The sequence below is a fragment of the Eumetopias jubatus genome, unplaced genomic scaffold (assembly GCF_037043125.1).
Source record: "Eumetopias jubatus isolate StellerSeaLion01/CBP00866 unplaced genomic scaffold, mEumJub1_p1.0 scaffold_16, whole genome shotgun sequence".
Classification (NCBI taxonomy): Eukaryota; Metazoa; Chordata; class Mammalia; order Carnivora; family Otariidae; genus Eumetopias; species Eumetopias jubatus.
Window position 1 is genome coordinate 14,926,498 of NW_028274822.1, and position 25,485 is coordinate 14,951,982.

At 38.9% G+C, this 25,485-nt stretch overlaps 1 protein-coding gene across 1 annotated transcript in view; it reads right to left on the bottom strand.

Annotated features, from left to right (window-relative positions):
• Nucleotides 1-25,485, bottom strand: part of CDH20 (cadherin 20) — a 48,132-nt gene that overhangs the window by 17,629 nt on the left and 5,018 nt on the right. The window contains exons 2-6 of the mRNA XM_028102944.2: nt 21,836-22,130; nt 21,196-21,315; nt 18,636-18,803; nt 14,290-14,477; nt 5,880-6,133 (exon numbers count right to left, since the gene is read on the bottom strand). Coding sequence (XP_027958745.1) covers nt 5,880-6,133; nt 14,290-14,477; nt 18,636-18,803; nt 21,196-21,315; nt 21,836-22,130 — 1,025 coding nt within the window. The remainder of the gene's footprint in view (nt 1-5,879; nt 6,134-14,289; nt 14,478-18,635; nt 18,804-21,195; nt 21,316-21,835; nt 22,131-25,485) is intronic.

Sequence of the window (25,485 nt, forward strand, 5' to 3'; positions counted from 1 at the left end):
ATAAAATGAAATAAAACAGGGTGTCAAAGCCTTAGGGCAGTTTTAGCCAATGAAAGATCAGTTTCAGCTATTTAAAGCTTAATACTGCCCTAAGGCTTTTGGGACATTCTGAGAATCAACCCCTACATGTCTTAGTTCAAAACAAATTTTATTCACATAAGTTTTGAAATGCTAGATTGGAACTGGAAAAGGTATAGTTGAGTAGTTCCAATCCCTGTAATTAATATCACCTATTGAGAAGGAAAGATTTCCATCAGGTCCTTTGTAAACATGCTAATGACTGACCTGTTGGCAAACACAGTAGTAAGTCCTTATCTGTGGACTATTTTTAGCAGGATGAACCAGGTTTGACTAGGTTGCTTAATGTAAATAAACCTGGAATTTATGAATTTATGGGGCACAGCTTGCTGGAAAATATCATGTGAGCTATGTAATTAATGGGGTATAAAAAGCAGATATTCCATAACCAAAATGGCTCCTTTTTTTTTTCAGACAGTGCACTTCATTGCTTATATCTTTCATGTTCAGTATGGACCAACATGGATCCTTACACAGGAAAAGAAGGATATTTACCTGACGGTTTCAGACCTCTCGAAGGACAGACTGCTTGCCTCATATTTTGCTGTTGTCTCTATCCTTCGAGTCATTATTTATTTTGGGTACAGAGCCACAGTTCCTGTTGAACCTGATTTGGCAATCTGACTCTCTGTGTTCTCTCACCTGGTCCCCATTTTGGGAGATTCAGTCAGTGTGGAGGGAGATTCAGGCATCTGTATATTTAAAATCTTCCATGATATATAGCCATGATTGAGAATCACTCTTTTGTTTTTTTTAAGATTTTATTTGTCAGAGAGAGACAGCGTGAGTGTATGCACAAGCAGGGGGAGCACAGGCAGAGGGAGAGGCAGGCTCCCCACTGAGCAGGGAGCCTGATGCGGGACTCAATCCCAGGACCCTGGGATCATGACCTGAGCCGAAGGCGGATGCTTAACTGACTGAGCCACCCACGTGTCCCTTGAGAACCATTCTTGAGAATCTGTGTAGTCCTTGGGAACAGCTGGTAATTATAATAGGTGCCACTTACGGAATACCAGATATTTTATAGCTTCTTTTTAAATTTTTATAAAAATTCTAGAAGGTAGGTGTTACCTCAGCAGAAAAGAAAACCTTACTTTCATACAGTTAAACAGCTAATAATTTGCAGAGGTAATATAAAACTACTGTTCAAAATTCTATTTAAAGTTGCCAGTGATTGCAGCCATATCTTAAAAGTTGTTGAAACTAGGAAACTGCCGTTTTGATGGGAGTAAGAATTTTCTTTAGTGCGTTGTTTTTCAAATTGCAGGTTAGTGAAATCAATAGGCTAGTTATGACTGGTGTTGAAAGAAAATGAAATAGAACATATGCATGCCAGACTGTCCATGCAATAAGGGTAAATATTGATGGTACAACTTTTGTTTCCAATATGTACAGGTGTGTAGGTATATATACATCTATCCATGCACACACACACACACACACACACACATACACACAGTATATGCATGTGTATGTATTATTTGGTAAAATATTTGTTCCAGATCTGTATTTTTTGCCTGTAGGGATTCTAGTTGGCTGTTCAGAGAGGAACTAAAGGAAAAAGTGATCACTAAGGGCTGGAGAAATGGAATCATTTCAGTTATAATTCTCCAAGAGTTGCAAAATTTAAGGAAGTACATTAATGCCTTTCTTTGTGACCCTATTTAATGAATACTTACTGTAGCCAGGCACTGCTTCATACACCTTACATATATTGGTTCATTTATTCCTTGTAGTATCCCTAGGAGGGTAGGTACTGTTATCTTGGTTTTACAGGTGAGGACACTGAGGCCTGGATTGGTTAAGTCACTGTCCCAAGATTGGAATCAAGCCTAAGCAGTTTGGGTTTAGATTCCTGCTTGTGATTGCCACTCCATGCTGCCTTACTGTGCACCGAAGGTATGCAACTGTTTAAGACAAAGCCTTATCTCTTCTTGAAATAGAGGAAGCCATGATGGTACACCATTGACTTCTTAGTAAAGAACAAACACATGCCTACAAAGTTCATTTAAAATTAATTGGAGCATTTCTTTTTCTAGGTATAATTAGTGATTTAGTTTTGAAGTTCACTGGCTATTTTAAGAGTTGAATTTGTCTTTGGGAAAAAATGCGGTCTTTTCTTTCAGCCCCCCATTCAGCCCATGGAACCATAACCCGGATGGCAGCTCTCCAAGCTGGAGGCATAGTGCCGAGGGGAGAGGCAGCCCCCAGCCTCTGTGATGAACCAGCTTTGCACACTCAGACCTACAGCGCCATAGCAAATGTTGCAGATGGTATGGGAGATGGGGTGATAGAAATAACTAGCCGGCAGAGCCCATGACGGTACTGCCTAGTGCCACAGCTAGAGGAAACGCTGCAAGCTTGCCTCCGAGAAGCCGTCCTCAGCAAGTGGAATCCCCTTCTGATTTCCCAAATCAGAAGTTCCTGACTTGAGGCAGTCACGGCATTCACTACTCTGAATGGGACACGGCGCCAGTTTTCAGGAGGCAGGAGAACAAATTAAAGGTGTAGATACAGATGGAAAATGAGGAAATTGGGACACACTATTGAATTATGTAGGTGGTTTTCCTTTCTCTAACCATAATATTCTCACCTATTGGAAGAATAGGCATGATATGCACATACAAAACTGCCTTCAGTGAATGATAGCTAGTGTTTGTTGGGCTCCCTGCTTACTTGCTTGGCTGAGGACATACTCTGAATTTGGGAGTGATTTGAAGGTAGGGCGTCAATGGGCAGGCTTGCTAAATCCACACACATACACTCTAGGAAGGCACAGGAAAGCAGGCTGTTTCCATACCAGCAGAAGCCTATTTCATTTGCCAAATGGTTTAGTTTCCTGCTTGCCAGAAGTGTCTTGGGCATTTATTAAAAATTTAGGAGATCCTAAATTGTTTAGGAGATACTACACATCGTATTTTTCTTGTATATGTAACTAAATCTGGAGATTTAGTTTTGGGATTTACTAGTAAATCATGACCAGCTTATATGCCTGAACATGCCGTAAAGTTTCTAGAAAGGAGATGATGAAAGTCCTTATAATCTTTTTAAAAAGTTAAATGGCCTTTTATCCATAACATTTTAACTTTAGGTGATACATCGATTTTGGGGCAATTTAATATGTGTGTTTTCTTTTTAGGAATATAATCTCATTTATTTCTAATAAAAATGCAGAAGATGAATTCGATAGCCAAGCAGCATATAACTTGCAAATTATTTTAAAAGAAAATAACTTTTATAGGAAAAATAAGGATAAAATGAGCAATTTGGGGAAAGATAACGTTGGACAGTAATTTCCAAATGGGTCTATTAAATGATAGCCAAGGATTTGCCCTTTATGTGCTTTTCCCTGTGAGAATCCAGGACTCCTGATGTTCTACTTGAGTCTAGGGACCATTCTTCATTCCTGTCAGACAGTTCAAAGAGTCAGGAACCTTCTATCTTGGCAACATGAATTCTCCTTTGCAACCAAAAGGCAGAGGGAGAATTATCCCCAGTTCTGATAAGTGGAATTCTTTGCCCCCTCTCTCTGAATGCTTATCTTGTTATCTCCAGGCCTGTGGCTGTCACCCTGTTCTTGTCAGTTTCTCTCTCAGGACCTAGAATTCTGCCCCAGGATAAGCAAGGGGACCTTGCTCTCTGCCTCTGGCCTGTTCACTGGTGGATTCCTCCTGACTGGGGTCTGTTAGAATAGAAAGCCTCTCTATTATGTACCTCCCTGATGCTGGCAACTGATGATTTTCAAAGGCCAGGCATCTGAAGCAGCATTTTCTGTTAGCCAGACAGGATTCTTTAATTTTGTGTATCTCACTTTGCTCCATGGCAAGAGTGGATGTGGGCCTGTTGGTGTTTTGCTTTCATTTCTGCATCTGTTTTGAGATAATTAACGACTTTAGTTTTGAATACTGCACATACACTCTAGGGGCGTGTGTGTGTGTGTGTGTGTGTGTGTGTGTGTGTGTGTGTGTGTTTTCTGACTGCAGTCTCTTTTGCTTGTCATTTAGCAGTGTGACTCCTAACAACTGTATTTCCAGTGCTTACCATGTGGAAGTCCAGATTCAGAATCAGGAAAGATGTAGAAGTATCCACTGGATATTTGATTGACTATTTTAGAAATGGTCTCTAATTTTTTCAGGCTTATGCCTGTTTTATTTCTCTCCCTCCATAAAATTTTCCCCACAGTATCTTTTCCAACATGGACTGATTAACTAATTGATTCAGAAGATACGTATATTTTTTTCTTGGCTTCTGAAAATATGAATTTATAGAATCTGTTTCATTTATGTTATGGTTGTTTTGGGGATAATATAGTTTTGCTTCTTCCCTCCTATTATACATTTGAAAAGCTTAAGGTTGAAATATCATTTCTATAAAGTTGGTATAATTCATACCAGAAAGATTAGTTGACTTCTAAAAATCAAATATCAGAATTCAAACACAATCATTTTAGCCATTTTAATGCCTTCAAATGTAAAATGTTTACTAGTTGGTTAGATGAAGCAGATTTCCCCCAGTATAGTTGTTCTCAGGACAGAAGCATCCTTGTTAAACTGAAAAAGCACATTTTCATTAAATGCAAAATAGCATTAGGTGAGGGAAGTACCCGTTGATAGAAAAGGCATTTGATAAATTGGGGTGCATTTAAAATGTGTTATCTGCACTAAAGCCCCAGATCCATTTTCCCATGTGACTTTCAACAATTAATGTGACAGATGGCCTCAAACAGCCTTGGAATCCTGATCTTTTGTGTCAAGCTTCAGAGGCTTGGCAGTTGCTCTAGAAGGTTGAGGTGTCAACCTGTCCACCAGCTGTTTGCACTTTGGTTCCAGAGTTGAGGGGAGGAAATGGCCATGGCTATAAGAGCAGCTCTCCTCCCTGCCTTGATGGGGAAGCATCTTGATTGGAATCTTTTAAGTTCAAAACACACTTTGGAGAGACTGATATGTAGGCTTGAAATAGAAAGCCATATCAGGCCATTCCACATGGCATCGAAGCCATTGACAGCAGGAGTAGTTCCTATGTTCTTTTGTAGTATATGGAAGTATATATAGTAGAAAAATCCAAGGTTCATAAAAATTGAAAGAATGTGCATTGATCACTTTTGTATTCATCACTGAGATTTGACTTTTTTTTTTTTTAAGTAGGCTTCATGCCCAGCATGGAGCCCATTGTGGGTCTTGAACTCACAACGCTGAGTTCAAGACCTGAGCTGAGACCAAAAGTCAGATGCTTAACTGACTGAGCTACCCAGGTGCCAAGATTTGACAGTTTTTAACTTTTTGGTGTCATGTGTCTGTCTATGCTTTATCTGAATTGGTAGTTGTCAACTGGGGATGATTTTGATCCCCCCATCCCTTCCTCCTCCTGGGACATTTGGCAATATGTGGGACACTTTAAGTTGTTACAACTCGGGGGGTGCTACTGACATTTAGTGGGTAGAGGCCAGAGATGCTGTTAAACATTGTACAATGCACAGGACAGCCTGTTGCAATAAAGAATCCATCCCAAAAATGTCAATAGGGCTATGATTGAAAACTAAGGTTAGTGTGTGTGTTTGTGTGTGTGTGCACGCGCGGCACGCGCATGTGTGTGTTTTTTTGCTAAACAAATTGGCAGTGAGTTGCCGACATAATGATAACTTTACTTCTAAATAACATGGAAAGGCCATCTTATTTAAACAAGAAGAACTGAAGAGGAGAGTCTTCAGAGAGGGAAGAAGCAAAGGGAAAAAGTGCTAGAAAATGAGATACCAGGGAAGGGAAGATTCTAAGGTATAAGAAATGTGAAATCTGTGGAAAAACCTGATTGAATTGTTGGTCACATCTGGGTCCTTGGCAGAAATGATCTGTATGGTTGTTCCGATCGCCACATCCTCAGGAACCTCCACAAAATAAAAGCCCGGCTCAAATATGGGGGGCTCATCCACATCTTCCACACTGATGTGCACTGTTGTTGTGTCCTGAAATGGGCCTAGGTTCAGAAAACGCATCTCTAGGTGAGGATTGGCTCCTTCCACTTTTAAGGTGTAACTTTTCTTGCTTTCAAAACTCAGGGGCTGAAAAGTAATGATAGGAAAATTGATTAGCAGTGAGCATATATGTCAAGGTTCTAAAGGATCCCCAATATTGATGGCTAGGGGGTACACTTCCAACTTCATTAAAATGGTGGAAAAGAGGCAAAGGGAAAAGCAAAGGGAATTTTTCCTTTGTTCGTAGTTCTTGGTCTTAAGGTCATTTTCAACAAATGGGGTAAAGAAAGTAAGGAAGATCTGGACACTTGGAGAGAGGGTGAAGGCAGCCAGTGTGTACTGATCAGGAAATCTGCTGTTACTCTGGGCAGGCTGTACTTTAACCGGCCTACTCTTCAATCAGCCTGGTCCCCTTATCTTTAAAGCTGCTTGTTTATCTGAAAAAATGTCATGAGAACTAGGAGTTTCAGAATATCCATGTAACTAAGGCCTAGTCTTTTACGTTTTCTTTTAAAAAATTTTTTTTAGATTTTGTTTATTCATTTGAGGGAGAGAGAGAGAGAGAAGCAGGGGGAGAGGCAGAAGCCGACTCCCCACTGAGCTGGGATCCTGACATGGGGCTCGATCCCAGGATCTGGAAATCATGACCTAAGCCGAAGGCAGATGCTTAACCATCTGAGCCACCTAGGTGCCCCCCCCCAAATTCTTCAATACAGAGGCAATAGTCTTTTTTTTTTTTTCAAGAAACTACCATAAGCACCTTACAAGGGTTCTCACAGTACTGTGTCAGATCAATGTTTATGTATTAAGTTTACCATAGATGTTCTCCTTTAAAAATCTCTTTTAAAGATCTAATCCAATGCCTCATTTTATAGTTGAAGAGACTGAGACAGAAGGCTCGGAATACTGGGTGAAGCAGACATGGTTACATAGTGTTAAAGTAGAAATGCTCATCTAGATTTTTAAATTCCTCATTCAGAGGTCATCTACAAATCTTTAACTTTTTCTAGTAAAATTCCATGTCATACATAAAATTTTTTGGTTGCTCCTTTTTTTTTTTTTTAAATCTATTCCTACCTGAAAAATGTTTTATGCCAAAATAAATACAACATTTTAGGGTAGAAAGTGAACTTGAATGGTATCTCTTAAGAACAATCCATTTATTTTTTTAAGCTGACAAAATGTCTAAGTGTTTTGAGCAACAGTTACCTCAGAACATCATCGATAATAAAAAAAAAAAATCATGGAAAGTTAGTCCTTTAAGATAATTACAGTGGATAGCAAAGCAGTTACTAAAGCTTAAAAGTCACATATCCGCTTGGTAGTGACTTAAATTTTTCTAACTAAATATTCACTGGTGCTTTTTTTCATAAAATATGCTGGATGTCAGCACATTTTATGTTAGAAAGAGGCATGTTTCCATTTAATTAACTGCTTTGCTTTTGAGAAAAACAGCAGTAGAAGTTGCTTTAAATTAGGTATTTTCAAATCTAACAAAAAGTTTTTTGTGTTATTGCTGTTTGGTTATTACTTGTTTTGCATGGTTAGACCCTACACTGTATTTCTTGTTTTGTGGAGTCAGCCATTCCCATTTAAACTAAGCAGCCATTTTACCAGCTTGACTGTCTCCCTAGTTTTTAGTCAAAAGGCAAGGTTTTAGGGGCACCTAGCTGGCTCAGACGGTAGAGCATGTGACAGTCTCAGGATTGTGAGTTTGAGCCCCACATTGGGTGTAGAGATTACTTACAAAAATAAATTAAAAAATAATTTTAAAAAGTAATTTTTATTAATAGGGAAGTCTGCCACTCAGATTATGATACACTTGAAGGAATAGATTTACCAATTTATTTTATTTATACTTACTCTCTAAATCTAGACATTCACTGTTTCCTGGTAAATTACATAATGTTTTCTTGAAATTTTTCCTTAAATATGGGTAACCCAAAGTGGGCACTGTTGTTTATGTTAGGTTTGAGCTAGGTAAAGTTTGTTTTCCCCTTAATTTTAAGTCGTTTTTCTAATTTGGTGTAAATTTTGTATTTTTTTTAATGTGTATAATTTACATTAAAATTCATCTTTTTTAGTGTAAAGTTTTGAAGGTTTTGACAAATTATATAGTCATGTTTCCACCATGATAAGATATAGAACAGTTCTATCACTGCCATTACCCCTTGCCCTGTGCCCCTTTGTGGTCAAGCCCTCCCCACTGGCAACCTGATCTATGCTCTGCCCTGTTATAAGAATGTCATATAAATGGAACCATTCAGTATATACTTTTACAAATCTGGTTTCTTTTACTTGGCATGATGCATTTGAATTCATCCATGTTGTTTCGTGAATGAATAGTTTGTCCCTTTTTATTGCCAAGTACTATTTATTATATGGGTGTACCACAGTTTATTTATCCATTCTCTACTAGAGATACATTTGGGTTGTTTCCAGTTTCTGATGGTTATGAATAAAGCTGCCATGAACATTTGCATACAGGTTTTTCTGTGAACATAGATTTTCATTTAACTTGGATAAAAACCTAGGAATGGGATTGCAGGATTGTATGGTTAAGTATATTTTTAACTTTATAAGAAACTTCCAAACCAATTTTTGAAGTGGTTATACCACTTTGCATTCCCACCGGGAATGTATGAAAGTTCTAGTTGTTTAACATCCTTGTCATTATTTGATTTCATCAGTTTTTCTGATTTTAGCCGTCCTAGTGGGTATGAAGTAGTATCTCATTGTGGTTTTAATTTGCATTTCCCTAATGCCAAATGATGTTTAGCATTTTTATGTTTCTTCTTGAAGAGTTGATTATGTATTCTATATTCAAGTCCTTTATCAGACATGTGTTTGTAAATATTTATTCCCAATCTGTGATTTGTTTTAACAGTGCTTTTGAAGAGAAGAAACTCTTAATTTTGGTGAAATCTTATTTATCACTTTCTTATTGGGATTTTGGTGTCATATCTAAGAAATCTTTGCCTAGTAACGGTCACAAAGATTTTCTTTCATGTTTTCTTCTAGAAATTTTATGGTTTTAGTTTATTACATTTAGGTAGGTAGATGATCCATTTTGAACTTCTTTTTATAGTGAGGTATGAAGTGGTTTTTTTCACGTATGGATATCCAGTTGTTCCAACACTATCTGTTGGAGAGACTAAAATGAGTTTTTAATTATTAAAATTTTTTAAAAAATAAGTTACCTAGTGATGATTACATTAAGATTATTGTTTCTCTCACTTAAATAATTTTATTATTTAAAATTGAAAGAAAACATTGTCCTTAATACTCTAAGCTTTAAGTTGCTCATAAATGAAATATGAGTTTAACTTTTCTCTCGTGAAAAGTTTTTGTACTTATTTTTTAAAATCAAAGAATTATTTCCATAGTCATAATAGTAAAAGTAAATCCAAGAATAGTAATCTCAAAACCTAAGTTCCAAATTCAAGAAATTTCCTAGAGTTAGAGCACATAATAATGAAGAGGCATTATAGTCTTGAAAATTGAGTCACAAAAATTGTGGCACAAAATAGTAATGCAGCTTTTTTAGGCAGGATTAATTATTCCTTCCTCTGTTCCCATAGCACTTTGTCATACTTACATTGTGGTTCTTTTTTATTCTGTTTTACAAATGTTTCTTTGTTGGTCCCTTTCACAGACTCAAGGGCAAAGGCTATGAATTAGATTTTTATTTCCCAGTGCCTAGCAAGGGTCTAAAACCCAAAAGGCCGCAAAAAAATGTTACATTGTGTAGCGCAAAAAAGCTTTTCAGTGCAAGTATTAACAAGTACTGGTTGGGTGATAATATATACAGATTTTATGTTACAGTATTTCAGTGATTTTTAAGGTGTGCATCTTTTCATATTTTGACGTTTTGGAAATAGGGTTGCTTCTCCAATTGATAGCATCTTACAATTGCTTTACGCCCAATAGGAGACAGGATGCATGCATTTCAGTTGAGTTCTGCACATTGTGGATACTGCATGTGTTGAACTTCATTGCCTTCTAAAATGTCTTCAGAAAGATTGTACTATGATATGACATTGAAACAATTGTTATATGGGCAGAATGGCGTGGAAACAACAGCAGGGAGTAAATCTGGTATTAGTGAAGCACATAATGTCTGTGTCAACAAGAGTTTTTTCAAAAACTATAAACTAAGGAAAAAGAAGGCATTGTATCAATTAAATTGCAAGAGTTTTTTTTTTTTAAGGTAGTATCTAAAACAGTGATGTAATTTACATTTCATGGGCTTCTTAGATTTGATGAAATATAGAAGTGTTGCTCTGTGGACTCTCTAAGAGGAAAGTGGCGTCAAAACAGTTGCTTTTATTGTACCCTGGGAGATGGAAGACATGCTGAAGACTGGAATTTGGCATAACAGCAGGCTCATCTAGAATAAAGAGCAATCTGCAAAGTATGTATTTCAAGTTATCTTTCAAACATTTGACTTAAGAGACTGAAAATCAATTGATTGATTACTTAAAAGCCAAAAAGACTCAAGGTACTGGGTAGTAATCAGTGTGATTTTATGAAGACCCAATTCTATCAATTCAACTTAATTTTTCTTTTTGAGAAAGCATGTGCTTTTTAGACAAATAATAGAGCTTAGGGAAATAAATCAAAAACAGAACTTCTGTTTCAATTTTATATGACATTATTAATGACAAAATAGAAGATGGGTGTGGGTCAGGCATCTGAGTGAATGTTGTTTCCAAAAGTACAGACTGAGCAGTCAATAGCCTCTAAAGTATTTATTATATTTGACTTGTCCATCTACCCAACTTATTGACCTCTTTTTTTTTTTTTTAAAGATTTTATTTATTTATTCATGAGAGACAGAGGGAGAGAGAGAGAGAGAAGCAGAGGGAGAAGCAGGCTCCCAAGGAGCAGGGAGCCCGATGTAGGACTCGATCCCAGGACCCTGGGATCATGACCTGAGCCGAAGGCAGACGCTTAACCATCTGAGCCACCCAGGTGCCCTATTGACCTCTTTTTTAATTCCATTTTCTGTCACCTCCTAAGTTCAGAAGAGAAATCCAGATGACTTTGGCCAAACTGATGTCTGTTTTGGTTAAACATGGGTATAGTTTTAGTAATGACAATGAAAGACAGTGGTGTGTCTTACGAGGTTTAATCTTTTCTCCACGTAAGGGAGCTGGAGAAAACAGCATTTTGAAGTTCCTTTCAGATACAAAGTTGTAATGGTTAATATTTTAAAAAAATGAATGGCTTGTAATAAGGTCTAAGCTATATTCTAATAATTTGACATGAATTGATATTATTTAGCATTATCTTGTATATTAAGATACAGAATAACATTTAAAGTATATTGAGAATCCCAAAAGCTCTTTTTCTGATTGCTTAATTGTTTTAAAGAAGAGTTTTGCATTAAAGAAACAATAATTATCTGAAGCTTTGAGCATTTACCTTGTTTACAGTTAAGGCATACCACATAGTAGGGGAATGTTCTTAATCCTATGTCATATACCAAATTTGTATTATTATTTCTAGTCATCTTTTATATTTCTAACATGTTATTAACTCTAAAGGGATGAGAATAAAATAAAAAACTGTAATATTTAAATTATATTCGGATTTATTTGATGATTGTGAAGTTAATATCAGCATTTTACACTGTTTTTGAGGTCATTGGGTGCTGGTTGTAAAGATTTGGGTTGGTGGAATGCTGAATATATCTGTTCTTTTGCTGTATTTGTATATTGCTTAAGTGAATACAGGACAAATATGTGAACTCTTCCCTTCTAAAGTAGTGTTAATTCAACTCTGTGGAACAGCATATAGTAAAGTTGTTATTAAACACATTAACTTGTGCCCCATTCTAAATAGTTATGACCGTTCCTTTCATCCTGGTCATTAATGGTCTCCATATTCCTAAAGTCTGTGGTCAGTTTTCAGTGTTCTTATATGAATTTCAATAGCAGTTGTCTTTCCCTTCTCCTGGAGATGGTTTTTCATGCCTTCCAGAACACCACACTCCCTTGATTTTCTTCCTGTTTCCCTGATCTCTCCTTAGTCTCCTTGCTTGTCTTTGCTCTTCTCTCTGACCTCTTCATGTTGGGGTGCTGCGGGGCTCATGTCACTATCTTCTCCATCTATGCTCAAGCCCTTGGAATGGCATTTTCTTGTATTTGCTTCAAGTGCCATTTATATGCTTGTGACTCCCAAATTTGTATTTCTAGCTCAGAACTCTTCTCCAAACTCCGCACTCCTATAACCAGCAGCTACTACACATCTCTACTTGGGTAACATGTCCAGAACTTAATCCCAGTATTTGCCACCACCTGCCACCTTTTCTACCTGCAGACTCCCCCGTCTCAGAGGCAGCTCTGTTCTTGTTGCTCATTTGACTTTTGTCTTTCATGTCCTCATCCAATCTGTTAGGAAATCTTCCTGACTCTACTTTCAAAATATATCTGTGTTCTGTTTGCTTCTCACTATCGCCATTCCTACTACCCTAGGCCAGGCTACCATCATCTACCTAGATTATTGCAGTAGTCTCTCAGCTGGTGTGCCTGTTCCTATCCTTGCTCCCCTTTTATGGATTTTTCTCAACACAGCCGACAGAGTATTTTATAATTAAAGTCCAGTTATGTCATGTATGTTTTATTTTTTATTTATTTTTTAAAGATTTATTTATTTATTTTATGGAGAGCGTGCAAGAGTGGGGGGAGGGGCAGAGGGAGAGGGAGAGAAACAGACTCCCTGCTGAGCGTGGAGCCCAATATGGGGCTTGATCTCACAACCTTGAGATCATGACCTGAGCCCAGATCAAGAGCTGGATGCTTAACTGACTGAGCCAGCCAGGTGCCCCATATCATACATGTTTTAAAGCCCTCCAGTTGTTCCCTGCTTTATTGAGAGGAAGAAGTACTTATAGCAGCCTGTTAAGTTTAGCTCCTTTAGCAGTTTAGCTCCTTTGTTACTTTTCTGACTTTTTTCATCTATTGGTCTTCCCCTCCAACTCAGCCTTATCAAACCCTTTCCTGCTTTTGAAACAAACTAGGCAGAGACCCGTCTCTGGGCCTTGGCACCGGTTGTCCCTTTGCCTGGAACACTTTCCTGCAGTATCCACATGCCCATTCCCTTGTCTCCAGGGCTGCATGTGCAGTTCTCACTGAAAGTCATTTGTAGGGCACCTCCTGGGGGTGTGCACTGTCAGCCTGCCCAGCTCTGTGGGCATGTTACCCACGTTAAATCTTTGTATAAATGTCACTTCTTTGTGAAGCCAATCCCAAGCACCCAGTTTAAAATTCGAAGTCATGTTGGCTTTTCTGATATCACTTCTGTTCTGTTTTACCCCTCCCCACCATAGCACTTAGCGCTTTCTAGTATATTACTTTGTTGATTTACTTGCTATTTTGATTGTCTTCTTCCCTTTATTAGAAGGTAGGCTCCATGAAGGCAGATATTTTTGGTTATTTTATTTACTCTGTACATTAAATGCCTAGAATAATACCTGGCACATAGGGAGATGCTCAACAAATATTTGTTGAATAAATAATTTAAGATACCTTGGGATTTTAGACGTATTTAAAATGGAGGAGAAAGAAGATTAAATCAGTGAGTTTTTAAATTTCATCACATATATTTACTAGGGTATTAAAACTTCAATTTTTTAAGGTTTTATCTTCCATCCCAATATATCCATATGTGCTTTTGCCACAGAAAAATTTGATAGCTTACATTCAGAAAACTTGGTAATTTATGAAGCAAAGGAGTTGCAAGGGGTAATACCACTCAGCAGCTATGTTTGACAAAGCTTTTCCAAGTCTAATTAGCATCTATGAGATCTTCTAGTAGCAATTAAAAAATCTCTGTGTGTTATTTATTGATTCATAAATAATATCATAGCTTGGTTTATTGTTATTTATGGTACACTATAGTAAAAAATGAACGTTATTCAACTGAAAATATTGATCAACTCATTAACATCATTAGTGAATTAAACTACAATAATTTAAGTGGTTAAGTAGTGAGCTAGGAGAAAGGACATATTTATAATATATTTTTATCATGACATGGTACCCTCTCTGTAAAATGATCACACAGCCAGTGTTTACATGTAAGCAAAAGGGGTAAGAGGTTTTTCTTTTTAAGAAGTGGAAAGAATGTTTATCAAAGGATTTGAAGCAATATGTATTAATAGCCCAACAGCCCTTACTAACATTTCATATATATTCAAAGCCTCTATTAACATGATTTGGAAAGAGGAGTTGGATTACCTTCTTCACAGTTATGATGCCAACTTGGAAATTGGGATCCGTGTTAATGTCAAAGGCATCTGCCCCATCTCCATCCACAATGGTGTATTTCATCTCTGCATTGATTCCTTCGTCCAAGTCCTTGGCAAACACTCTACCCACAGTGGAGCTAACTGGAGCCGATTCCAGCACACTCATCTGATAATGTTCTGTGAAGAAAGGTCAGAACATGCATTCTTGTAATCTGTTGCTATAAAAAATGCCTTGGCAGTATAATCATATCATATCAGGCATGCTGGAAAAGACGTCTTTCTCTTGGTTCAAGAATTAAAACTCGAGTTTTACAGAAGAAAAACTGAGATCCAAAGAGGCTGAGCAGACAGTAGGTCGTCTTAGCTTATACTGGTTAAGGAGGGGCCAAAATAGCTTGACCTAATCCTAAGAATAGGACAGAATAAAAACAAAAATATTTCTTATCTCAGTGAATCCACCTTCAGAGTGGAAGGAATTACCTTGCTTTCCAATCTTTCAGTCCCTCCTCATGAACTATCTCCCCAAATGTTAATTCCTTCTGAGAAAGAAAAAAACATTGTGATTGCAAAGTACATATTTATTCTGTTCAAACTTGAAATGCCCACGTTTTCCTTCGTGGCCAAGCCAGTGTATGGAGTTTCCATCTCTGTGGCCACCTGCCCAAATTGAACGGCCATCAGTGATCTGTAAAGGAAGAATAGCCGCAGAGAACAAAGCTCCCACTAGCTCCATGTGTCCATCAGTGTGTCCTTGCACTTGGTTCTGCCCAGTGGAAATCTCTGTTGTTTCTTGTTCTCTTGTTCCAGAATAGAATACCCCAAAAGTTCTCACAAATGTAAGAATCTCAGAGTTGGTAATGTTCTCCTTCTCAGCTTCACAATTAAATTTAGTTCCTTTCCATCTCCACAGAGTTGTGTCTTCGCTCACTTACGTTCTCTGGGGCTCAACGTTTTGACGTTCTTCATTATTTTGTCAATCAAAATGTGACTGACTAAATAACAAAGAAAATCACACAATCACATTTTCAATATGTTCATAGCCTCTTTTATTCTAATATGTATTGCAAGCTACAGGGAAGCCTGGGATGTGAGGGCTTGAGTTTCATGAAGATTTTGGGAGGTTGACAGCACCCAACCAGCTCACAGTACCCTCCCTTGCACAGGAGAAGAAATAATGCCTGTTCTTTGCAAATATGAGCTAGGAAATTGCTAATGTCTGTAGTCAGCTGGCAGGCACTTGGATTTCATGATCTCTTTCCATTCTCTTCCAAAATTGTTGATGGATTAGACTTTGCTATTGCACAACTTTTAGGAAAAATAAGTATTTTTCCCACACCAAGAAAGCTATGTGTTCTGTGTTTAAAAAAGCATATACATAAAATTTCTACATGTGATGCATTATATTAGAAATAAATAGCCTGAGATCTTGATATTCCATTAAATTTGGTTCAGTTAAAGGTAACTAAGCTTGTTCAATATAAAATAGTAGGAGTGTCATTTTGCCAACATCCCATGATCAGTTATGGTAAGATTTATAAAAAGGAAGGAAAACTGAATTTTTAAAATGAGTAATCATAAGATTAGTGAGGCAGAGAGTTTATCCAAGGTAGGTTTATGGAATAGTGAGATTATTTAAACTTTGTTTTTGCAAACAGATGGGGAGATATTTAATGGTGAGATACAGACAATTTTTTAAAAGTGCAAAAATAATTACGGTTTTAGAGGAAGTAGAGATGATGCACAAAGAATGCTTGCAGGCAGATTACTTTTGTACATTTATATTTCGTCTTCTCTGCAACACAGTCCTCGCTTCTGCTCTATGCTAGATTCCCCATTATCTTGAAGAAGTGGTAACTCGAAATGTTTGCTTTAGATTGGGTGTTGTTTAGAATGTTGGTTTGTGGGGCAGGACTAAAACCCTGGTTATCATTGTGTTGTGTTACGCTGTTGTAAAGTTGTCATGTTTGGGGTGATTTGACTTTCCTGCAGTTTGTCTAAATCCACATACTTATGAGCTATGTAATAACTTGCTGCTTTTGCTCTTTCTGTCTTCATCAGAGATGCTGTCGAGTGTCAAATTTTAAAAAGCCAAATAGGGTAGTTCAAGGATATAGTCTATAATGTGTGCAATGTGAGCCATTCATGAAGTGATAAAGATAGAACCCACACAAAGTACAAAGCCAGTCCATATGGCATTTCACAAACTGTTCCATGATGCACTGCTGTATTGTAGAACTGAACAGCTTAGTAGCCTACTTGGTTGCATCACTTGTGAAATACTTATCTAGTATTCTGCCTTTTTATTTCATGAAATATCATGGGGTCTTTGTGTATACCAGTTGTATGAGAATATTTGAATTCCCTTCCTGTCTTTACGTAGATAAAAGAGATGACTCACTTGGTCTGGCTGACTGAAAATATTAGCTGTTCAGCTGATAATCTGGTTTGACTCTGGGTTTAGTTTCTTTTTCTTTCTTTCTTTTTTTAAAAGATTTTATTTATTTATTTGAGAGAGAGAGAGCACGAGAGGGAAGAGGGTCAGAGGGAGAAGCAGACTCCCTGCTGAGCAGGGAGCCTGATGCGGGACTCGATCCTGGGACTCCAGGATCATGACCTGAGCCGAAGGCAGTCGCTTAACCAACTGAGCCACCCAGGCGCCCTCCTTTTTTTTTTTTTTTTTTTAAACCTGATTTTCCTGGTCAGGTCTTTCACGTGGAATTATGTCTGCTATTCTCATTTCTCCAACTGCTCGTTGTAGGCATCTGATTCTCAAATTCACTTCTCCATTCCTGGGCTCCATTCTACAGGTATAGCTCTGTATTTCCACCTTCCTTAAGGACATTCAGTCAGATTGTCCTGCTGTCACTTCATATTCAAATCTGAATTTGTCTTCCTCCTTCCCTGCCACTGGTTCCATTATGCACCCTCTATTTCTATCAGTACTACAATTCTATCCCTGTCACCCAGACTTAAAACATCATAGTCATCTTTGACTCCACCCTCTGCTGTGGTTCCTTCAGCCAAGAAATCAGGAGGCAGAAATCCATGTTTTCTTATTTGTCCCACTGCACTGTTTCTGCTGTTTCCTTAAGTGCTTATCAGTTCAAATCTCAACCATTCTAAAAGCCTCCCTGATGGATTCCCCAGCTTCTAGTCTCCACTCTTGCCAACCCATCCTGTACATGGCCATCAGATTAGCTTTCCTTTAGGTTTGTGTCTTGCTCAGAAACTTTTCAGTGACTTCCTTTGAAATATAACACATTTAGAATATAGAAATATTTAGAAATAGAACACATTTAAAACACTAAAGAGCAGGTCTCCATTTTTAGGGGGTCTTTGAACATAAAAAAATCACATTTGCTACTTTATTTCCAGGTCTTTATACTGTAGATACATGTTTTCCCCTTACATTCCTGTTCTATGGGAATGAGCTCTAGGAGAGCAGAGATTTTGTTTTGTACACTGCTCTATATGCTATACCTAGATGGTGCCCAAAACAATTTTTTTTTTTTTTTTTTAATGAATGAGAGGCTTCCACCTTCTGGAATGTTTTTCTTTCTTCCTATTTAAATATTTTATATTTTTTAGTCCCCTGTGAAAGTATCATCCTTCGATGAAGCCTTCATTCATCTTAGTTTATTGTGAAAGTTTCATTCTGTACTGCTCAGGTGGTACAGCAAATGCTACTTCTTGGTTAACTTTTGATGAGTGTGGAATATGTGCTCCCCAGCTGGATTTTAAGCTTCGCAGGGGCAGGGACTGGGTTTCAAGAATGTTGTATCCCTCATGCCCAGTGCCATTAGAAAGCAGGTGGTTGGTACTCTTGTGAATTGACTGGTTAAGGTAGTCAGATGGGCCGCTATGTGTTTACCTTCAGTTTGGCTTCTTTTCTATGTGTGCGTTCTCAACAGGGCAGTATTTTATCCTAGGGGGCAAACATCAGTTTGGGGAAGGGGGAAATAGGAACATAAATCTTAGATGCTACGATGGTTTGTGGCTCTCTAAAGTTCAACCGTACCCAACAAAATCTTACTCCTTCGTATTTAATTTTATGGGGTGGGGTGCAGGGCGTGGAGATCAAGGGAAAAAAAAAAAAGTCTACAAGAGCTCCAGAGAGAGGTGATAATGAAGGAAGTGAGAAACACTGGCTAAGTGCTATGGGATGTTGGGACCCAGAAGGGAAATGGTGATGTGAGAATTGCATGATAAATGTAGGAAGGGAACCCATGAATAATTGAACTTAAAGAGGAACCCAGGCCTGCCTTTTTCTTCATCTTCTGTAATAGATGCATCCCTCTGGCCGGAGAGCTATACTCTCATTGGTTAGGTACTCACTCTGGGGAAAGCGGGGTGGGTTATCATTGACATCCAAGAGGGTGATGTTGACTGTTGTGGTCCCAGCTAATCCTCCAAGCTGCCCTCCCATGTCCTTGGCTTGGATAATCACTTCATAGTATTCTTTGGCTTCTCGGTCCATGTTCATGAGCGCTGTCCTAATTACACCTGCAGGATAGAAAAGACTTTTTAAAAACAAATCCACAAATCCAGTGTTTAAGATCGGCTTCTAGGTTTCTCCCTTGTGCATTGTTAATATCTAGAGTCGAGATGCAAATCATTTATGTTTTATTAAACTTGAGGTCAGAATTCTAGTTTCAAAACAGTACTGTGCTTAAACAAATGGTGAGTAAACACTTCCAGCAGGAAGACCTGAGTCCCATTTCCTTTGGCGACATTACTGAGAGAAAACAGGAGGTGGCAGCAGCAGCTCTCCAACAGAGTTAGGGACTAGCAGTCCGGACCAATTTCACGGGTCTCTGTTATACCAAAGAAAACTGGGGCTTCGGGTCCCAGAAAACAAAAGCCTCGTATGTCTGCAAATCTATGATTTTAGATAATTCTCTTTCAGCCCGCTCTTTCTTTAGCCCCTAGGGCCCTTGTAGTGTGAATGACTTTTCTTAAGGCAGCTCACTCCTAGGCTGCTTTTCCCTGCCTCCCCAATACCTGTTAGCAGGGTTGGAATTCTGATTTGATTTTCCTTTTGTTATATATTCATTCAGTTTTGTTATGTTCTGCTTACCTCTGTGCTTCACTGATTTCCGTGAGCTGGGACATGAAAGATGCTCTGTTGAGTTGTTCATTTTTAACATGCATAAGGGATGAACTGCCCCAGACACTAAGTAGCAGCATCACAGTGTGATGATACAGTTTCATTTAAGAAGAGGGGTCTAAATCAAAAGCCAGTGAAATGTGTTGTTTTGATCCTGCCAAGGATGTGCTGTAATGTTTTATCTCCCTTTTAGCCCTGCTATGTAGAAAAGTTGACTTCTCTACACTCTAGGCAAAGATTAAAGGCTTATTTACTGCACGTTTACAGCATGACCCTTGGCTAAATAGACCTTTTGCATGCAAAGAGAAGAGATTGGGAACCACAAACTTGTCTCCAGTTTACTCCTATAGTGTATATATTGCATTATAGTAACAAAGTTCTAGAGTGAAATATGCAGCATTTTCCTTTTTAAATGCACAGCAATAACTATCTTTTCATGTATTTTTGACCTTAACACTAAAGATGCCCCCTGGGAGCTGTCAAAATAATGTAAGGTTCCTCTTAGGATGTAAAGGACACATTACCCTCTTCCTGTCTTCCCTGTGGGCATCCCCTCCGCTTTCCCTCCCCCTCTGTAGAATTGTTAAAGTTACTGTTTTATAGAAGCCCCTCGCTGCAACCTTTTTTCTTTACTCCTACTAATTTACACTCCCTCACTTTCTGCTTTTATGATATAATTTTCTGAATGCCTGGTTCCCCTTAGGACTTTTGGAAAAAAAAATTCTATCAGGTTGCTAATAGAAATGTATTTTTTCTCTTTCAAATGGAGAGGTGACTTTGAGTGTTAACCATTTACTTCACCTCTGTGGCTGTAAGTTTCTTTACTCAAGTTCCTTGTTAATTACTTTTAGGTCTTCAATTTTCCTGTATGGAAAATGGGAATAACAGCCCTCCCATGTATTTCACAGGTTCACAAGAATAATGGGAGGCTCAAATATCGTAATGTCTGTGAAAGTATTTTAAAAGGAAGAAAGCTTGGCACAAGTGCAGGATAATCATGATAAAACATAAGTTCTGTAGTCAAAGCTCTCAGGTAAAACTGAAAGAAACAAAAAAACACAACCAAACTTCTGTTGATTTGTCCTTTTTTGCCACATTCCTTCTTACGCATCCCGTTCTTTATGCTTTCCTCCCTGTGAGAGCTTCCCACTCAGCACCTGCTTTTTGGGGGGCCACATCCCATGCTCTGCACTCTTTCCCCCCTCAACAAAATCTGTGTGTCCCAGCATCCATTTATTCTGGCCGTGTTCTCTATTTAGTACAGGGTGGTTCAGTGGGAAAAACATCAGACCAAAAGTCAGGGGACCCATCTACAAATAGAAGCACTTTATTAGGTCTCAATTCCCAATTTCCTTATTTGTTAAGTGACCAGTAATGGACTGGATGATTCCCTTAAGGCTCTTCATAGTTTCAAAATCCATGATCTTAGTTCTCTAGTGAGCCCAGGTTAATGTGTCAATCCTCTCAGGTCTTCTTGGAGTGATAAAAAACAATCCCTGGGAATAAATTCAACTGTAGGAGTTATTGAAGGCTGGTGAGGATGTCCCTTTGTGTAGGGAGGCCTTTTGGCCTCTCCAGTCAGACTCTGGGCAATGTCTAGACATAGTGCTGCTCTTACCCACCAGGGCAGTGCTGGTTTGCTCTCTTAATCCTAACACCTGTAACAGTCTTCTTTCGTTAATACAGTCCCTAGAGAGTCCTTGAAAAGGAGAGTTGGGTTTGTCATAAGTAGCCGTTATGAATTAGTAGCGAATAAAGCAACCATCTCTGATGACATGCATCACATACCTGTTTTGGAGTCCACAGAAAAATATGGCTGGCCCTGGAGAATGCTGTATACTACCCGGGCACTGTTGCCGTAGGTCGGATCATCAGCATCTGTGGCTGTCACCTGGATGACAGAGGTCCCTGAGAAAGAGAGAGGGTGGAAACCTGTTCAAGTTGAATTGCTAACGGCTTGGAAGCATGCTGAATAGGCAGTCTTAATGCATTTGCAGTTGTTCTGTTTGGGAGAACCCCTTTTGAGGTCAAGCTTCCATAGCTCCTAACTTGTGCCTCTCTAGTGAGACAGGAGTTATTTGTGTTTTAAACTCTTAGTAACCAGTGAGAACAACACAGCCTTTGGGTTCTTCATTGCTTTTTTATAATACCAAAATGCTTCTCCCTTATGAATCATTTATCTATCTGTCTATCCTCTGTCTTTTAAGAATCAAAACTGAATAACAATGCTAGGCTTATTATTACTATTATTTTTTACTACGGCTGATTTCACTGTCTAAGTAGTTTCCTGTCTAGGAACTTGGTTGTCCATTTTCAGTCCAGGTTTATAATTTGTGAGCTGTTCTGCACATTCTCTCTTTGCATATAGAGAGGAGGATCTTCTGTAGAAGAACTGCTGTCTGTGAGAATCAGTGACTCTCCACCTTACCCACTGGTGACATTTCTGGCACAGTGGCGACATAAGGTCCATCCAGGAACTTGGGCTCATTGTCATTGATGTCTTGGATTTTGATGATGAACTCTGACTCTGGCTCCATTGGTCTGCCGGTCCGCCTGTCTAGGGCTTGAGCCCTTAAAGTGTACTGGGCCCTTTCCTCTCGATCAAGCCTCTGAATGGCATGGATGTCTCCAGTGGTGTCGTCAATGGTAAACACGACACCTGCACCTTCTCCTGAGAGGATGTATTTGATGGATCCATCTCCCCTGTCCATGTCTGAATGAAGCTAGGAAAAAAAACAAACCCCGAAATCTCATTATGGATATGAACAGGTGTTGGAAATAAATTGATTTTCACTTTGGTCCAAACTTAAGACCTTCTTTCAAATAGGAAGAATTTTTTTTCACTCAAACGTTTTAAAATGTTGGTCTACAAAGAATTAGTATACATTGAACATGATTGTATCAAAGACCAAATACAGATTGATGAATAAGTAAAATTTTTTCACATCACATTCAGTATCCTGAACTTACTACTGTATTTTTAGGTGCCTTTCCCTGAGAAGTATAGAAAACAGGAGTTCTTGGAAGTGTAGGCCCCCACCCAACATGAGAATAGGAGCAAGTCTAATAAGGAGGAACCTAGCATTTCCACTTAAGAAAAAAAAAATGGACAAACCTAACATTTTAAAATAAGTATTTGATATAAACTGAGTTTTAGAGTTTCAAAAACCTTGTGATGATTCAAGTTGCCTGAAAAACTGATGAACTGATTAATAAATAGGCTATGGCCACTGTCCTGGAAATTGTAAATGACCTCCAGGGACTCCTGCAACTCTCTGATTCTGTGGTCCCAATTCAGTAATTTCATTCAGTAGGACTATGTATGTGTGCCTCTGTTTCGGGTGTCAGAATGGATTTCACGGCCTGTTGTTGGTATTTGCATCAGTGTTTCTCTCTTTGGTGGGACCAGTTCCTGGGCTTGTAATTGAATCACTCAAATCTATATGTGGATGGCTGAGTTAGGGACATGCTTTTATCCACCCATTCAACTATGTTATCTCCTGGATTACTTTGTAATAAATGATACGCACTCTCAAAAGGAGTCCAGGGCACTATTTTCATATTACACACTATTTCATATTACACATTTCAAATACATTTCTACATCTCTAATCACAGATAATGTTCTATGGCAGGAGTCCTGAAATTTTGTGTTATCATAGTGTTATCTGTTACTTAACAGTCTCTCTCTAAAGTGGGTTTTAGCACTTTGCATAGTTCAGAGATTTAGTTTATAAAATGGGCAACCAGTGTTAGCCTTAGGCTAGTGGGGGCAGACGTATCTGGCCTAAAACATGATGTCAGTTGTAAGTTGAGGGCCTTTGACAAAGATTTGAATGGTTATTACTCTCAAATTTTTAATATTATAAATGTGGAGAACACCATTAATACTTACTTTGAAGGGTTGTTGGGATCATTAGAAATTAATGTATGTAAAGCACCTAGCACAGCATCTTTCCCATAATAGGAATGCTATAAATGGGGCCGATTATGATGATGATAATGACGGTGATATGCATAGAGAAAAGGGTATTAACATGCCCAGCTCTTCTCTGCTCTCTGCTTCTCTATTCGGGAGTGTAGCAGAGACTGCACAAACAACCTGTTGGCTTTTTTATTATGCATAATCTAACGGGGAAAGCTGCAGAAGGCTGCCTGAAGCGTTGCTAGGACAGTGTTATTCTGAGGATTAAATGGCACAGACACCAAGAGGACACCTGAAAATGTATTCACAACATCCTCAGACAAGGATGGGTTTGGAGGTTGTGGCTGGCTTTGAGTTGATCTCAGATTGACTCATGGCCAAATCACACAGGCAGCGATTTTGCCGCCTAGAGGAATTCAGCTGTGTCGCACCTAGAGAGGGGAAATAAGGGAATAACATTGACCGAAAAAAATTGCTAGTGGATTTTTTTTTCTACTTAAAGAATTCTATTTAGAATATGAAATTCTCACATTTCCTCATTCCATATACAGTATTATTATTTTTTGCAATCCGAATCTTCTATTTATGGAGTTAAAAAAACCAGAGGTGCCCAGCTCTTGTTGTGTAGAATAGAAAGCCATTTTATTGGGACCCAGTCATAAATGAAAATCCATTCCATCTGGACCTGTGTTTCCAGGCAGAGGAGTGGGATTGGGAGGAGGAGGAGAGGGATCTCAGGATTTTTTTTTTTTCTTTTTGAGATTTATTGATTGATTTGAGAGAGAGAGGTAGTGTGTACACAGTGGGGAGGGGGACAGAGGGAGCTCCTCGCTGAGCTTGGAGCCAGCAGGACTCGATCTCACGACCCATGAGATCACAACCTGAGCCAAAGCCAAGAGTCAGACGCTCAACCGACTGAGCCACCCAGGGCGCCCTAGGGTTTTTTTTTAATATAAAAAGAAATGCTGTGTGTTTATATATGTAAGACATGTAATCCTAAGGCATGTGGCATAGAACTTTTACTTATAATGAAAGGTTCATTTAGGTCACGGGCGGATTATTTAGGGGGAAGAAAACGGAATAGAAGCTGACATAAAGTACCCAGGACTGTTTTGAGGTGTTCTATTTATTATCTAAAAAGTTTTGTCCTCTGGTCCTTAAGAAAACTAAGCGTACTTGCTGTTATCACAGGCCAAACTTAAGTGAGTATTGTGCCTATGGAGAGTGCTTAATAAGTAATAGAAGGCTCAAATTGTTGCTGCTGCAGGGGTCCTGGTTCCTTAGGAGCCATTCAGCTGACCGATGTCAGTAGAGTCTGGGCTGAACATCAGATCTGTTATCTTTTGTTTTTGTCTGTATCAGGAGAAGAATTTGAGAAATTCTCTGGATGGTTAAGTTCCTTGAAGGCAGGAACCATGTGGCTTTCATCTTCATGTGGATTCTCAAATGTAGCAAATGCTCAATGAACTTGTATGGGATGAGTGACGTAGGGTATAGGATTAGGGTTAAAGCTTTTTGGGAAATGTTACCTTTGTTTAAAAAGATCTAGCAGGCATCTTTCAGACAGCTTCTGGGTGTGTGTTTGTGAGCCCGTGTGTAAGAAGGAGAGAAGGGAGGGAGGAGGGGGCGAGAGGGCATCCACAGAGAAGCCTGATGAGCCTTTTGTGCACGGGAACAAATGGGGACCAGCTATGACAGGGACCAGAATCTGCTTACACAGAACTGCTTTCTGAGGACTGTAATTGTATCACTTCAGGGTCCAGTCAGGGAACAAAACCTAAACCAGTTATTTTAGCAGAGCAAATTGAATATGGAGAGTTGGAAAGGCAAAAAGGGAACACTGAAGTTTTGGAGGGTTAGAAACTCCAGGAAACAGCTAGTGTCCCTCTGGCTGGGGGCAGAGGGCAGCAGTTGGGGCTCCTGGAATCTAGATGTTTGGAGGAGGCTGGGTCCGAGGCCTCCGAAGAGGGAGTGCTGTCGCCTGGGGCTGGGGCTTCAGGAGCTTGGAGGAGGTGCCCCCAGCACCCACTTCTCTCAGACTTCAGATCCAGATTTCTGAGAAGGGGCTGCCATCCAATTGTGCTGATCTTTCTGAGGGGGTGTGATGAGGCTGGTGCTGGGAGTGTGGGGAAGATCCAGGAACTGGAACCACC